The 16365-nt window shown below is 37.4% G+C and overlaps 1 protein-coding gene and 1 long non-coding RNA gene across 4 annotated transcripts in view; one reads left to right on the top strand and one right to left on the bottom strand.

The window, feature by feature from the left end:
- The window catches only part of si:dkey-43k4.5, a 37625-nt gene extending 23843 nt beyond the window's left edge, over positions 1–13782 (top strand). For 2 of the 3 annotated variants that reach the window (XM_087257005.1, XM_087257006.1), the window contains exon 3: positions 9134–13782. In XM_087257005.1, coding sequence (XP_087113131.1) covers positions 9134–9631 — 498 coding nt within the window. In that variant the 3' untranslated portion in view covers positions 9632–13782. The remainder of the gene's footprint in view (positions 1–9133) is intronic. The other variant, XM_087257007.1, reaches the window with a different exon arrangement.
- Positions 1–16365, bottom strand: part of LOC147843476 (uncharacterized) — a 756120-nt gene that overhangs the window by 141312 nt on the left and 598443 nt on the right. The gene's annotated exons all lie outside the window — the stretch shown is intronic.

Here is a 16365-nt window from a genome sequence, read left to right as displayed (position 1 = left end):
AGATTTTCCAAATCTTGGTGTGATACATGTGCTTTTTAGGGAGTATAAACAGAAAATAATGTAATAGTCTTTTGCAAAGTTACATGGACTGACACTACTTATAGGTTTTTATTTATTTCAACATTACTGTGAATAACGTCATGTCTTAGTAATATTGATGTTCCACGACAAGGACTTTGAAGATTTTGGGCCATGTGCGTTTAAGCATGAAAAATGTTTCAGAGATATAGTGCTCTCTGAAGTAAGATGGGTCTCTTGAAGACAGAAAGCCAGTGGATTATAAATGCAAGACGTTGTAATTCAGAAAAATTATGCCACGGCAATTCCACTGAATGACATGACTTTCCACTGTCAAGTTGGTAACTCACATGTGAGTGCCCTTTGGTTCTAGTTTTTGGAGAAGTGCTCCAAGGTTTTATGTCCTCTGACATTTCAATGTCTTTTGAGCTGCTGGTCTTCATCTCCTTGTGCTCTTGGCTTGTTTTTTCTTTTTGAGGATTTGTTTTTTTTGTAATTTTTACTTTTGGATGAGTTTTGTCCTGTAGATGAATTTTCTTTGTGATTTACTTGAGTTTGATGAAGCACAGTCTGACTTTGATGATCAATACACTTTGTATTTACTGGAGTTTTTATTTCTTTAAATTTTTCATTTATCCATGTCAAATCTGTCTGAACCCCGACAGACTGCAGTTTTGGATTCATCACAGATGCAAAAGTCTTTTCCAGTTTAAAGAATAGGGATTTCTCTACAAGTTTTCGAGTTTCCAAATAGCTCACCTTCTTAGTGCACTTGATTTTCTGGATTTCTTTTTCTTTAATCCAGATAGGACAGTCTTTGGATGAGCTTGGATGTTCTCCTGCACAGTTGCTGCACATTGGTGATTTTTTTACATTCCTCACCATGTTTTTCCTCTCCACAGTTTACACAAGTTGGCCTGTTTTTGCAAGCAATCGATCCATGTCCAAACTTTTGGCAGTTGAAACACCTAAGTGGATTAGGTGTAAAAGTGTCAACATTGACACACAAGTATCCAATTTGAATCTTTTCTGGAGGTAGAGGTCTATATAGGTTCCTGTTTTTATGAGATGATATTCTCTCCTGATTGTGATTCTTTTAACATGTATTATTACATCTTGAGGCATTAATTCTGTAGTAATATCAGTCTCTTCCATGTCTTCTAGCTCTCTGGTACGGATTACTCCTTTGCTATGATTTAAAGTTGGATGGTGAAAAGTTTTCATAGCAACACGAGCAAGCACATTTGCATGTAGTAGATTTTCTGCTTGAATCTTTTTGGAGCATTCAACAAGAATTTGTCCAGATCTTATTTTTTTAACACCTGCATTTTTTTATTGTTCCTGCAATCCCAGAGATGTCTTTTTGAATAGCAAAAGGAGACAGTTTAGAGAGTGGCATTTCAGATTGTAGAGATTCTAGAAGTATAAATCTCTGCCAGTTTTCACTTTTGGGGAGTAGACTATTGCCATTTCCAAAGTTACAATTCAAGTGATGATCCCATAATTTTCTTTTTGGGTTTTGTTTATTTGCCATTTTAGTATGATTCAGATTCATCACTCTTACTCCTCACCCACCTGATATAGTCAATTAGGCATATTTAAATGTATGCATTACTCAATTGACCCTCTGTCAAAGCCTTCTGGAAGTTTGCTAGATGTTCAAAAATATTCAGTCATCCAGGGCCTTTTTTGATTAGCCAATTGATTGGACTGGGCCCTTCCAACTTCCCGTCTAGGTGAAATAGGAGGCAAAGTACTGTGTTGGATCTGCAATAGTTGCAACAGTTACATTCCTCAAATTCTAGGTTCTCTTTTTCCAATGACACGGATCACAACTCACGGCTAAAACAAGTTGCCCCATTTGTCGCCTCTTACGATCAGCAATGGGCTGCTGGGGACCTATTCTACCCCGGGTCCCCATGGAGGGAGGGCAGCATGAACACCACGAGGACGGCATGATCGTCGTTTGTCTAGAGTACCAGTTCAGCTTGCGACGGTCCTGGGGATGGAGATGGATTGAAGGGTAAGCCGAGACCTCCTTCCAAGGTCCCCCCTTCCCTGTTGCAGTGACTCTTCTGGATGGTCAGACTCGGCTATGCAGTCAAAGCAGCTTGCACCCCTTTCTTGCACAAGGAGATTGCAGTTCTCCTGGCAAGAAATGCAATCAAGCCGTGATGGATAGTGAGTTTACTGCACGCACTTCATCTTACCCATAACAACAATGTGTTATTACTAATTCTATCTATCTTTGAACCATTATCTCCACGTTATGCCAGTCAAAATGCTCATTGTCTGTGGGATTAGATGCAGCTATGAACCTGAAAAACGGTCACTTCCACGTTGCGTTTTCCCCCATGTGTACCATTTCTCTGGTGTGCGAGAGGGGGTCGTGCAAGGCAGTACAGGGTTCTTCCCTTCAGACTGACCCTGTTTCCATGGGTTTTGCAAAGCTGACGAAAAGTGCCCTATGCCTCTTTAGCTTCCGGGTATCTACGTTTTTTGCTGTTCTCTAATTGGCTTATTTTTAGCATGATCTAGAGGGTCAGTAAATTAGGCATTAAGATCTGGTGCTCCGGCACCTTGAACTGTTGGGGTTTTTGGTCAACCTGGAACCGAGACTCCAACCAGAAGTGGGATCTATTGGCTGTGTGGTGCACTTCTCACTGAGAAGAATGCCGGAGATGCCAGGCCAGTGTGATGCTATCCTGATCTGCAGTGAGGTCCATTCAATCCACTTGACTCAGTATCTTTTAATTTTCTGTCCATGTAGACAGCTCTGCTTGTCATGTAGGCATCAGTCAAAAGGGTAGAGTATTTGGAGGCATTTTCAGTCAGCAAATTGTGCCAGGAATTCGGACCGGCCCACTCTCATGTTTTCCTGAGACTCTGGGCCAGCTATGTCCTGGGAGACACCCAACGCATTTGTGAGATTTATATATGTATATTTATACTTCTATCTATTTATATAAATTTTATCTTTGAGTGGATCCGGTTTCTTCGTGTGTATTTCTACTGGATAATTACATTTTGTGAATGGAGGAAACTAAGCCCAGTGTCAAAACACTATGCCCATCACTCATGGATTAGTTCCCCCAGGCAGTGCTTGGCAAACTTCTTACCAAGGCCATGGCAAGGCTCAAGTACTGTGGTGCTTTCCAGACACTGCTCCAAATGTGTCAGATGACACGCAGCGTGGCCCTGCTGGGTAACAAAATGGACACAAACGTAACCCACATTCCCCGGGGGAGGGAACGAAATTGCTGTGTTCCATTACCATAGGAAGATGACAGCTGTCTGTTCGGCTTCTTCAACAATAAAAACCTGCTGAGCTTCCTGCTGATGATAGCTTTATACTCAGCTGATTGTAAGTGCCATCAGCTGTGAGAGCTGCTGGCTGCCAACTCATAGGTATTCGTTGGCCCATTTTCTTACTCACCGGGAAGTTATCTAATTTTGAAAACGTCAGATTTTTTACGTTTGGTCACATAAATGCGTCTCTGCGAAATGGATGAGATTCTGAAAAGTCTAAGGTTAATTTGTGTATGATGAAAGACAAACATCCCCAACTGTCATGTGGCATTGCGTTGAGTGTTGCAGCACTGGGACCAGGTGTAAACAGCCCTATAGTGTGTCAAGAACATACAATATTTAGTAAGACCAATTACCATTGTGTTTACTTTTATACAGTACTTTCATATTACATGGCTTTTCACATGTGAAAATGTTAACCCTGGGTCATCCTAAACTCCTGGTAGACAGAGTACCGGCTTATCTGTAATCACATTTCACACTGTTTATACCATACCAGGGGTTAACAAATAGTCTTGGGTATTCATTAAAATACATTTAACACCGTACATTCTCAAACCCTGGGTTAATATTCTTATTTGCATATTGAATATTCTTAGGGCTCATTCACACAAAATGCATCTTTTTGTCTTAAAATGTGCACTCAGAAATGTTTTTTTTACATTGTAGAGCACAAGGGTATCTGGACACAGCCAGTAAACGCTCATGCATGTGACACTTCAAAAGACATATGCGAGCGTGCACAAATCTCAAGCAAGCGTTTACATTATTTAGCCCTCCACGTCTTGTAACTTATAAAAAATGTTGCCACATATGTATTTAGCTGAGCCTCATGATATGCACAAAGGCAAGAAAATAAATTCAAAGGTACAAATGAATGAAAACAAGGAGTAAAGTATGTCATCTTACCGATTAGTCATTTACACACTTTCATTGACTGCTGGCATGTGCCTTCTGTGACTGACATGACATGAGCCTTGGTGCTTAGTTTCTGATTGGCTGTCCTTTGACAAGTGTACAGCAAAAATAAGAAAACGCCACTCATATCAGAGTTTTATAACCTCAGGTAAAATGCAGTGCTTGCGCAGCTTTCAAATTACATATTTTTGAAACATTTTTTCACCCAGGGTCCAAAGCTGTGTTTAGAATGCTGATGTTTCTTGGTAAATAAGTGTGTGTAAAAAGCATTTAAGAAGTCTGCAGTATGCCCCTGTACTTTTGTACGTTCTAATTTTATATAGCTAAAATTGGCTCAGACACTGGAAGCCAGACACATTTGGCCAGGCATACACTGTGATTTTTAGTTTGATTTTAAGCTGAATTCTGATGTGTGCAACTCTTTTTTTTATTATCAAATAATACAAATATTACAAACGTAACACTGTGTCCTAATAACAAAGAAACATGTAAGTACCAGAGCCATTTAGAAACATAGAATAGTGCACTGCACTTCAACAAAATGGTTAAGTTTATAGTCTAATTAATACATATAAAACATCTTAAAAAATATTAATATTATAAATTTGGCTTGCACCAAGTATAACACAGTTTTAACTTTCAATTTCAAACTTATTGTTTACTAGTTATTTTATATTAAGACCTTAGGTAAACGGTATGCTTTCATTATAGCAATAAATGCCATAAAAATGGTATTCAAACTTATATTGGTGGCATTTAACACTGAATAACACACATAATCAGTTCCTGAGGTGACCTGAGTGAAAAAGTGTTTCGATTTTGGACTGCAATACCTAGTTTACCACGTCACATACTTCACCTTTAAGGCTAATATTGTCCAAAACCTCTAACCCTTTGGAGTAGGATTCATTTTTTTACAAGCTATAGTTTCAAGCACAAATAATAATTTTAAAAGACATCTAGGCTCAATTTATAGTTACAAAATTGAAATTGACTATTAAAATCTGCAGTGTAAATATGCAGCCTTAGACATGGTGAAAGTGTATGAAACTAACACTAGTTCCCTTTTTAAAAAGTATGAATTTCTTAACAGTTCTTTTAGGACATAATTTTTTATGGTAAATTAAGATACAGCTATACAGCACATTTGCTATTATATTATTCACCCTCAGGTTATTCAAGATGCAGGTGATCTTTTTCCGTGACATATTTTTAGCTAAAATGGTGATCTTCAATTTATTAGTTCGCTAGCAGATTCTTGGAACACCCCAATATTGCACATTTTGCTCTATAACCACATACCTAAATCAGGTCATCAGCTCATAGATACTCTGGCTGTGGCCAGCTTGGGCAGTGACTTTGCAGGCAACAATTGCACACAGAGGCGCTTTGCATACAGTGAATATTTAATTGCTACAATACTTTTAGAAATAAGTAGAAAAAGCTACTGAGAAACATGCATCTACACAAAAAGACCACAAACCATAGCTTTCAGATGCCATCTTTATTTAGCTTGACTGTCAGAAATTGAAAGTTAGCATTTTTTTAAATATAAAGAGTAGTAAAAAAATACATGCTGTCTTCAAAAACTAATAAGATGAAGGTTTCTCCGGAGAAAAGACGAGAAGCTAGATTAGGATTCAGATGTACCTTGATGCATATTTTGGAATGTTACATATATACTTTTTTTTTTTTAAACAGCCTCTAAGATCTAAAAAAGTCATTTCAGATAATTCTTGAAAAATGTAGTGTTGGAGGTGATCCAGGAATGTGTTTAAGAACCAATTACATAATGAAAGTCAACAGCTGCCATAGCTTTGGGAGTTAAAAAAGTATATATTACAAGCAAAACAATATGAATACTCATGGCTTGTGATGATAAAATGAGGTCTTATGAAGTGAAATGATTGGTGGGTGTAAGGAACTTTGGGTACATTATTACCTTAAACAGGGGTGCTCAACCCTGTTCCTGAAGATTTACCTTCCTGCGGATTTCAGTTGCCAAAAGTGGCACACACATGTCTTAAGATAACTGGGCCACATTTGCACTTTAGGTTTAGACCCAGATTGTTCTTAAATGACTATGCCACTATTTTGCCAACTGTGGCGCACATTTGTCTTCTACCATTTGGGCCAAATTTATAATTTTCCACATGGGCCACATTGGGCTCACATTCAGATTACATTTTGCCATAAGTGCCAAGACTTTGCATTTAAATGGCCCATATATGAATTTGAATCTTTGGCCATCCTTTGCCATTGTACAGGTGGGCCACTTCAGGCTCACATTCATTTTGTCTGGGCCGAAGGAATACCACCAGTGCCTCATAATTGCCTAAAGTGGCCCACATTCGTATGCTATCTGGGCAGATTCTGGAGTCTTCAGTAGCCGCATTTCCACTATCGGGCCATTGCGAGTCAGGGCTTATATCGGGCCAGGCCGGGCCAATCACCCGGGAGGTTGAGCAGTGAGGCCGAAATCATGACGCGTTCCCACTGTCGGGCTAGTAGCTTGCAGCGCGTCACGCAAACCCCGCCCCCAGAACATCCCCCGAATCGAACGTCACTCAAACCGCCCACTTCAGCGGGAATCAGGCAGATAAAGCACACCACATCATCACGAAACTATTAAAATTAGGACAACCAAAACAAACAAATGACACATTACTGTACAGCAGTACAGTGTATGTCTATACGCACATACCTGTGTGTTTTCATTCATCATATTCATTTACTCGCCGACCGACTGTTGGTATTGAAATCCAGTGGTCTTGCCAATAATGGAGGAACCCAGCGCAGGGAGCGCACACATCCATAATATAACACCATATATATATAATTCTCCGTTAATAACTCGATATAAAATGTATTTTATAACATCCTCTAGACAGACGCTGTCCAACATTCATCCCAAATGCTCCGGAGAGAACTGAAACATGATTTTTTTCCCTATAGGCTTTATGACACTTAATAGGTGATTCCCTTTATTTAAAGATGTTGCTTATTATATCTTAAGTAAAGGAAAGTGTTCAGTGTATTAGCACATAAGAGCAGCACGTAATAAAATATAGCCTATATTTCGCTGCGCTCAGCAGCTATGCACTAATAAAGCTCTTTATGTATTTAAAATTTCCTTTTTTAATTTTACCACGTTATATAAAAACATACACACTTGTTTGAGGACACAGAACACATTTTGAACTTGCAGTTTTCCCCGATGCGTCAAAAAAGTGCTGCGCAGCTGGAAGACAGAAAAAAAGGTCGCCTAGTTTCTGCTTTCACTCACCCCGAAAATGCTCTGTTTGCATGATTTAATTAATTTCATCGTATCCAAATACTTTAGAAATAATATTTAAAACATTTTCCGGTGTTTTTTTTAATTTTTTTAGAAAATATCTAAAATCTTTTTTTTCAAAGAGGCTTTTGAAAAGTGAAGGTTTAATATAGCTTTGAAACAGTTTGATATAGTACCTAATTGTTATAGCTATATAGCTTTTGTTAGTTTTATATTGGTTTATTTATTTAATGTGATTTTATTATATCTGATATTTGGAATTCTTTAAATTATTTCAATATAGGGCTATTTTATCTAGATATGACACTATTGTTTTGAGCCTACAAAAGTGGACAGGAAATTTGTAAAGTTTAATGTCTTTCTGTCGTATTCATATTGTGTATTATCTCCAAAATAAATAAAAACAATAAAAAAAATAAAAGAAAAAAGCTGCTCGCGGCATCAATAGAACGGTGAAGGGAGCGCTCTTTTCCTCGGTCTCACATTCACATAGAGGCATCTAAACGCGCACAAACACACCTATTAAACTTGACAAAACCTCTTGAAAACCTTTACTGTCTGCTGTGTCTTTAATATGGTGTAAAGATTATTAAGCGTTATTGAAACATCAAGGAGGATGCAGCAAAGAAAAGTCACTTATAAATCAAAACTACTTTATTATTTTATGCAACAGCCTTACATTTAAAAGAGAAACATAAGGGCGATGATATGCAAAAAGACCCCAGCCTATAATTTGTTCCAGATGTTTTCTTTCCTTTATTTATTTATTTGTTATGTGTTTGGCGCATGTACTCGTGTGCGAATCGGAAAACTGTCCCCGCCTCTCCTTTCACTCCGCCCCGAAGCCCCGGCTGGCCCTCTTTGGCCCAAGGTATTCGGCGGGCCGAAAAAGGCCAGCCTCTGGCCCCAAGAAAGCCCTGATTTGGCCCGATTAGGCCCCGGAAGTGACAGTTGGAACGCGACTGGCCTTGGCTCGCTCGCTTTAGGCACGATAGTGGAAACGCGGCTAGTGTTTAGTATACCAAAATTGCCAGTTCACGCCTCGCTTCGTAGATAGTTGTGGAATCAGGGGTGTTATTCAGTGCAAGTTTAGCAAAACTATTTGAGTTCTCAGAGATTGTGTTCATCTTTGAGCATCAGCTGAGATTAATAATTTTACTCTCCGTGAGGATGGGTGGAGCAGGTGTGCTCATTGGCACCCCTGCAGCCCGTGTTGCACTTGGCGACTAGAAATGGTACTCTATGATGGGTGCTCAAGGTTAAAAATACTGAATCAGTTAAAAAACAGAACATACAATGTGCAGTGCCTTGGTTCCCCAGAATCACAACTGAAAACCACTGTCATATAGAATAGAACTTGACAAACAGTACCTTTTTATTATGGTTTATTTAACACAATTGCCCTATAATACTCAAAAATACTGAAGAAACCAGAACCAGAACACTTTTTTTTTTGTAACTTGTCTTTTGATTCTGTAAAATTGACATTTCTATCTAGGTATAACAACAATGCAAATGAATTGTGATATCAAGTGCATGTTTTTCTACTTTCATTTAATATAAAATCCACATGTCTTTTGTTTCTTTATGTAGCACAGCTACAGAGAGGTTGGGATCTTATTGCTCTACCTGGCAGTGGGTGTATCTGTGTTCTCCGGAATGGCTTACACTGCAGAAAATGAGGAAGATGTTGGTTTGGACACGATCCCAGCTTGCTGGTGGTGGGGGACAGTTAGCATGACAACAGTGGGATATGGAGATGTGGTGCCAGTGACAGTGGCGGGAAAGCTAGCAGCATCTGGCTGCATCCTTGGTGGCACATTAGTTGTAGCGTTGCCCATCACCATCATTTTCAACAAGTTTTCACATTTTTATCGCAAACAGAAAGCTCTTGAGGCCTCAGTGAGAAACAACAACAACAAGAAGTTTGTAATGAGACAACAGAGAAATAGTGGAGACAGTGCAATACATGGGCATATCCACTGCTTGGAGGATGAAGAGATGGATGAAGATGTGGATTTTGATACAGGAGTTGTCAACTTTTGCTATGAAGACCATCCATTAACATATACAGTCCGATGTGTCCATTAACCCAAGAAAACCCCAAAAAAAGTGACTAGTACTTTAATATTAACAAAGTCATTATCTTATATTAAACATCATATTCTGACTGAAGATACAGATAGGAAAAAATTAAGGGAATTTCTGGACATTCTGATGCCACTTGTCCCATTTAAAGGAAGAGCAACAGCCAATCAGTTCAACCGATGTTTTTCAAACAGAATGCTGTATTATGAAGAGATTGTGTCCTTCCTAGAGAAGTCCTTATGAATCTTATAGGCTAGAGACATCCTCAGCATTAAACAGCAAGATCCGTAAGTCAGTCGTAAGCACTTAGACTAAAATATCATTCTATTATTTGAATTTCTGTTAATGTTATACAATGGATAAAAACTGTCTGTGGTATTCCATTAGCTTTAGTTTTGGGGACCCACATTGCTGCAAAACTTACAAATTCACCTGCATTCAGACGTGATCGATAATGGTGTACAAAATTGGATTTCTGTCCTTGAAGAAGGCTCGACCCCAGGCTGAAGGGCTGTAGGCAGTTATGGATAATATCTTATGCGGGTACAGCGCAGTGGCTGCTGCTTACAGTATATATGTTCTTCTTAATGTTGATAATGTTTGACAGGACTAAATGAGTAGGCTCCGCTCAAATTCAGCTCTCTACTCAGCATAAGATTTACAGACAATTAATTGGGTAACTTATTAAGACTTTCTAAATGGACAAAATGTGGTTCTCCAAAAAGAAGTGTAGACATTTTGCATTTTCTTATTTACTTACAACTAAACTTTTTTTGGCAAAAAAAACAAAACTGGAATTATACTTTAAATTATAAGGCTCTACCTACCTACCTGCATGGTTTTGAGATATTGAGCTTTACAGTGTTCAAATTCCTTAAAGTAAAACTTATATGAGATAAACAGACAATTATTGACAAATGCCAAATGTACAATACCAGTGACAATATGCTCTATTTTTTTTTTTTTTGTAGTTTTGTAATCAGTATTTTGTGTTGAACAAGAAAAAAGAAACCATAATGGTTTAAAACCAAATGAAGGAGAATAAATTTTGAGGTAACTTTCATTTTTGAACTTTTTAATTTCTTAGCTAATGTCTAATAATGTATTAAAATAAAAACATTGTCATTTTATTGTTAATAACAAGTAAAATTCTGTTGTTTTATTAACATTAACATACTGCAATAAATAAAACTGTAATGGCTATTTGTCACTGTTGATGGAAATGCAATAATATTTACTAATCTTTATTGTTGAAATCTATTTTAAACCTTTACATAACTAACATACTGGAGAGGTAATCTCACTATACTAACTACTAACTATACAAATACTATAAATACTTACACGCATAACCTAAGACCGACTATACAAGTAATTTTACATTAGGCACACAAATACTGTGCAAGATATTGTACAAAAATAAAGAAAACAAGTTGTGCAACATGATTTGTGGTACATTCACAAATGAACATTGTTATCCTTTTGAAGTTTTTGAAAGATGGAGTTTAAGTATTGTGGCCAGTACATAAAGAGAGAAGATTCTTTCTACAGGTGGTTTGTCAAACCCATTCATCTGTGTGAAGCACACTTAGAAATCTATAATGTTTTTTATAGAGATACGAAGTGATTATCACTATGTCCTTTTTACAGACTTTTGATTGGCCAACATGGCTTTATGCTTAAGGCTGGTACACACCAAACCGACTTCAAACAACTAGCACTGACAAAACCCAACTGTGTTGTAGCCTTGTGTCGGCTCACATCTGGTTCTGTCTTTCTACAAGTGCAAAGCATGAATTAACATTCAGTACTCTCATCATAGTAATTTCATTCACCATGGAGGGATTTGATTTTGCAAATATGTCTGATAATTTGGTAATCCATATTGATTGCAAGTATTTGAGAAATGTAACGAAATTATAGTCTGCCTCTTTGTGTTCTTTCTTGTCTTGAATTGTCTACTTGCAACATCACTTTAATGTTACACTCATGCTCTGATTTGTTGCAGAATAACCAGCTTGCTTTAGCCAATGGCTGACATCGATTCGACATATTGAATCAGGCCGATGAGCTCAGATATTAACCCGACGTGTGGTCTCACCAAACCAACTAGCCTGACCAATGGAATGAAAGCCTAACAGCCAACCATCGGCTCCTGACAATATGTCAAAGAGTGCTTTGTGGTGTCCTTTATACAGCCTTTTGATTGAGAAATATCAAGAGTTGGTCTGTGTAATAAAGTTTATGCTTTGACAGGTTCTCATATCTGCCACTGGAGGGCCATTACCCTGCTAAATTCAGCTCAAATCTTGATCATGCTCTTATCCACTATGTACTTATGCACTTACACAGTCAACAGCATAGTTTATGAATATAGTGTTGTGCCAAATGGAACACTAATGTTTTTTTTACTAAGTGAAAATTCAAACCGTTTTCCAGATGACGTTGGTCGGTTGCCAAATTAATAAAATAAATGTCCAAACTACCAAATAATACCTGCCAAGACTATAGCTGCATTTACCATTGGGAGGCGCTATAATCACTCGTGTTTTTTGCTTTCACAATCCAAAATAAATAAAGTAATTCTACATCAGTGCCCTTCTGCTACATGAGCAAAACAGTGGCCGTTGAGTGTGTGAAGTATCACTCCACACTTCATTTGAGCGGTTGATCATCCTGGTATTTAAAGTGCACTTATTCTTTTTAGAGTTTTCAGTGTTAACGCACTATTTATACTACAAAAGGGTGTAGAATAGCGAATAAGTATGTGATTTGGTATGCACTTCATGGTTATTGCAGCTTGCTCACGTGTATTTGATTAGGGCTGGAGTTTAATTTTAAGCAGCACTGGCCCTCCATAGGTTGATTTGAAGAACACTGGCTTATAGACCCTTTTCACATTTCTCCACAGTGGAAGTTGTGCAGCAAATGGGAGAGTACTACAATTTTTGCTTTGTATTCCTTTGTGCTCAAATAATAAAAGAAAAACGTTGTTAAAGTAATGTTTTCACAGCTTACAAAAAAAAGAAAAACATTGTGTGAGACTGATAACGACAGCCAATATAGAAAACAACATAAAATTTTACCATAGATTCTTTATTAGAAACACATCACATAAGCGGTAATTAAGTTTTTGTAATTTGATGCAAATAAATAACACTAAGTATAGCTTTAAAAATGTACATAAAAAATCTGGATATTAAAAGGAATTAACTTTCAAGGCATTATGATGCTTATGACTGTTACAGTTTTTTACAATTGTTTTGCCACAAATTTCAGAACTCTGGTGTCAATTTTTAAAACTCTAGACACAAAATTCACAACCTTTGCCAAAATTGTACGTTTTTGCAAAACTCTTAACTCTTTTTTTCAAATCCGTGGATACAACACACACAAGTCAAAGATACTTTGTTCCCTGAACTAAGATCACCTTTTCAATATAACACAATTAAACATCAAATTGATCCCATTTCAAAATGCAACTCAAACATTAAATTTGAAATAAATGCGTATTCATTTACTTAACATGATGTTATATCAACTGATACAAACACTCAAAATAACACATTACTGCTGCATTACTCTTGATGTGTGGAAACTGATGTACAATATTACATGTTTAGATGATGAAAGTACCACAGAAGGTGACCAACTGGACTACATTATCTATAGATTTCATCTTTATTCATCCTTATTTCATATTTATCGTTTTTTTTCCCCATGTACCACTTATACAGACAATGTTTTCATATTTGACATTACTGTGACATTAAGCCCAATCACAGCAGAGAAATGTCAGACCTGGATTCACACTGACAGAAGGTTCTTTCCAAGGTTTTTAAGTAATGAAAACACCACTGTGATGTAGAGGAGAACCTGCAATGCTATGTATGTATGCTATGGCCACTGTAGTAACCAGGTCTCTACTCAACTGAACATTAATACATCATTCTGTATTTGGACAGCATTGCTCATAGAAGGCCAGTGTTCAGTAGTGTACACCAAAGATACTTTATTGGTTTAAGTGATTGCTTAGGTACAGGTTGGCATGAATTTAACAGGACACACCAGGACTAAACATTCCTGATTCAGCCAGAGTTTGTCTGCATATAAAATGTATTATTGTTCTGCAATAAAAATGTATATTAAGTCCACTTGTTGTATGCTGTGGTTTTATTAATCTGTTTTTATATTTGTAAACACAAATAACAAAAAAACATCATTAATAATTAAAGTGCACTAATTGAGTAGAATCAAGTGAAAATTTGGTATCTTCTGTTGGTTCTGATGGCCAGTATTGAAATGGGGGATAAAAATATATTTGCTTATAGTTCTTAATGTATCTTCTTTCGTTTTGAAGCATCAGTGAGCGTTGAATCTTTTTACATTAGTTGAGTTTCTGTCCCTCAATTTTCCTCAGTGTCAAAAGATGTCACTGCTGGAATAGGTTCAAATATGGGTTCCTACAGCCTTCACAGTATGGCAACATCCAAACAGCAGCTACTTCCCTGAGCAGAATCATAAAGCAATACAGTTGTTTCATTCACTGTGTTGTGAATAAGATCATTTCAGGCCTGTATATTGTCTTGCCTTGGTATGCTTTGAAAATGGTAGTAATTGTGCAACTGATCTAGCAGAGAACAAACTGTATAGCTGCAGACTTGATGTACAGTTTTAGTCATTGAACGGCACCCATAGTTTACAAGGTTAATCTCCTGTAACAGTATAGCTTATTATTAAATGTTTGGAATTGGAGGGCAAACCTGATAATTCCGATATTTTTCTTGCTGAATATCCATTATTATTGTTATCTTACATAAGAGTCAGGTGTCAACTAATGTAATCTAGCAAATCTGTTGGTATATACCGCTTAAAATTTGGTATGTGTGAGGAAGTTGAGGAATTAATCAGAAGTTAAATGGGTCTCTTAAAATGTGCAGAGGTCTATGAGAGATGATATTTAGCAGGCATGGGCAAATTCAATCCTGGAGGGCCAGTGTCCTGCAGAGTTTTTCTCCAGACACATGTTAGCATGCTAATGAGTGTCTTCAAGATCACTAGAAAGCTATAGGCAGGTGTGTTCGATTAGAGTTGGAGCTAAACTCTGCAGAACAGTATCAAAAATACTTACCAAACATTTAATTAAAATGCCTTAAATGTTTAGTTTACAATACCTATAGTTTTATGTTTTACCAGTTGTTTTGTTTTAAAGAATTTAAAAACTGATGTTTATGAGTTTCTTTAAAAAATATGCTTTTAATTGGTGATTCATGTTTTAATGTGGAAATTATTCATAAAATCACTTTGCCTTTTCAGTCATATTTATTTTCATAGGTATTGTAATAAAGGACTTGTTCTTTACACTTTTTTTTACCTTTTTATATGAAAATAATTGTGTACCTTTATTTCAGTTGTACCACAAAAGGTACAGAACAGTATCATTAGAGGTCTTTTCAGTATCATATAAGGTACACATTTTTTACAAAGGTACAGTACAAAACTCTTCCTTAAGGAACATTATTTTGTACCACCGTGTAGCTTTTTTTTCCTGAAGGTGTGGACTAAGTTTGCCCATCCTTCGAATATAGTGTAGCTCAATGTTGTGGGTTAGTAATACAACAGCTAAACTTGGCTTATTTTCCACTGATAATGCTCTGAATCATACAAAAGAAATGAATCCATCCTCAGTTGCTTTTGTGTAGCAGTATAGCATTTTACTCTACATGTTACACAAAGTGAGTTTTGCCAAATTCATTTTGCCCCCCAAAAATTATATTTATGAGCACTAAAACAAGAACGCCCAGACCTTAACAAGACCTCAGGCCATTTTGATATCTTCACTATCCTTACTGTTTTTTTAAGCCGGCAGCTAGCTTTCTGCAACTCTCATATGGTTGCTCACTCAAGCTAAGTAGAGCTGTGCCTGGTCAGTACCTGTATGAGAGACTACATGCTACAAGCTATGTTGCTCCCAGAAGTGATGTGAGTTTGACCATTAGGAGGCACTCAATCTGCAGTCTGTGTGAGTCCTAATACCCATATTGATGGGGACTCTATACTGCTCAGTAAGCACTGTCTTTTGGATGAAAAGTTAAACCGAGGTCCTAACTCTGCTGTCGCTAAACATCCCAGGATGCCCTTTGAAAAAGAGTAATGGTTTAACCCTGGCAAAATTTATATATCTTATATCATAATTGGCTTCATCACTCTGTGTCCTCTCCACCAATCAGTTAGTGAGTGGTGTGCGGTCTGGCGCAATATGGATGTTGTTGTGTCATCCAGGTGGATGCTGCACACTGGTGGTGGATGAGGAGACTCGCCCAAAAATGTGTAAAGCACTTTAGTCCAGAAAAGCCCTATATAAATGTAAGAAAATATTAAAATTATTACTAGACATGACCTTCACTGCTGATTGGCTAAAAGCGTGTTTTAGTACCCAGCCCAGTGTAACCCTGCCAGTTCTACTCCACCCAAACCTGTTCTAACAAGCAGGCTAAAGGCTATACCCTCTAGTGTTTGTCCCTAGAGCACCTTTTTGGGTTCAAAGGAGTTAGGTTTACATGCAAAGCACTTTACTAACTGGCCTCTGTTACACTCATCACCCTAAACCTCACTCCCATCCAGGTCACAGCACCAATGTAACCCTGTTGGCCCTACACGCTCTGAGCTGGGATCAAACCGGTGACTTTCCACATGAAAGTCGGTCGCTCTAACAATGAGGCTAAAGACCATGGCCT

This window comes from Danio rerio, chromosome 6 (assembly GCF_052040795.2).
Source record: "Danio rerio strain M-AB ecotype USA chromosome 6, GRCz13ab, whole genome shotgun sequence".
NCBI lineage: Eukaryota > Metazoa > Chordata > Actinopteri > Cypriniformes > Danionidae > Danio > Danio rerio.
Note: the sequence above shows the minus strand (reverse complement) of the source record. Positions and strands in the feature narration are given on the sequence as shown.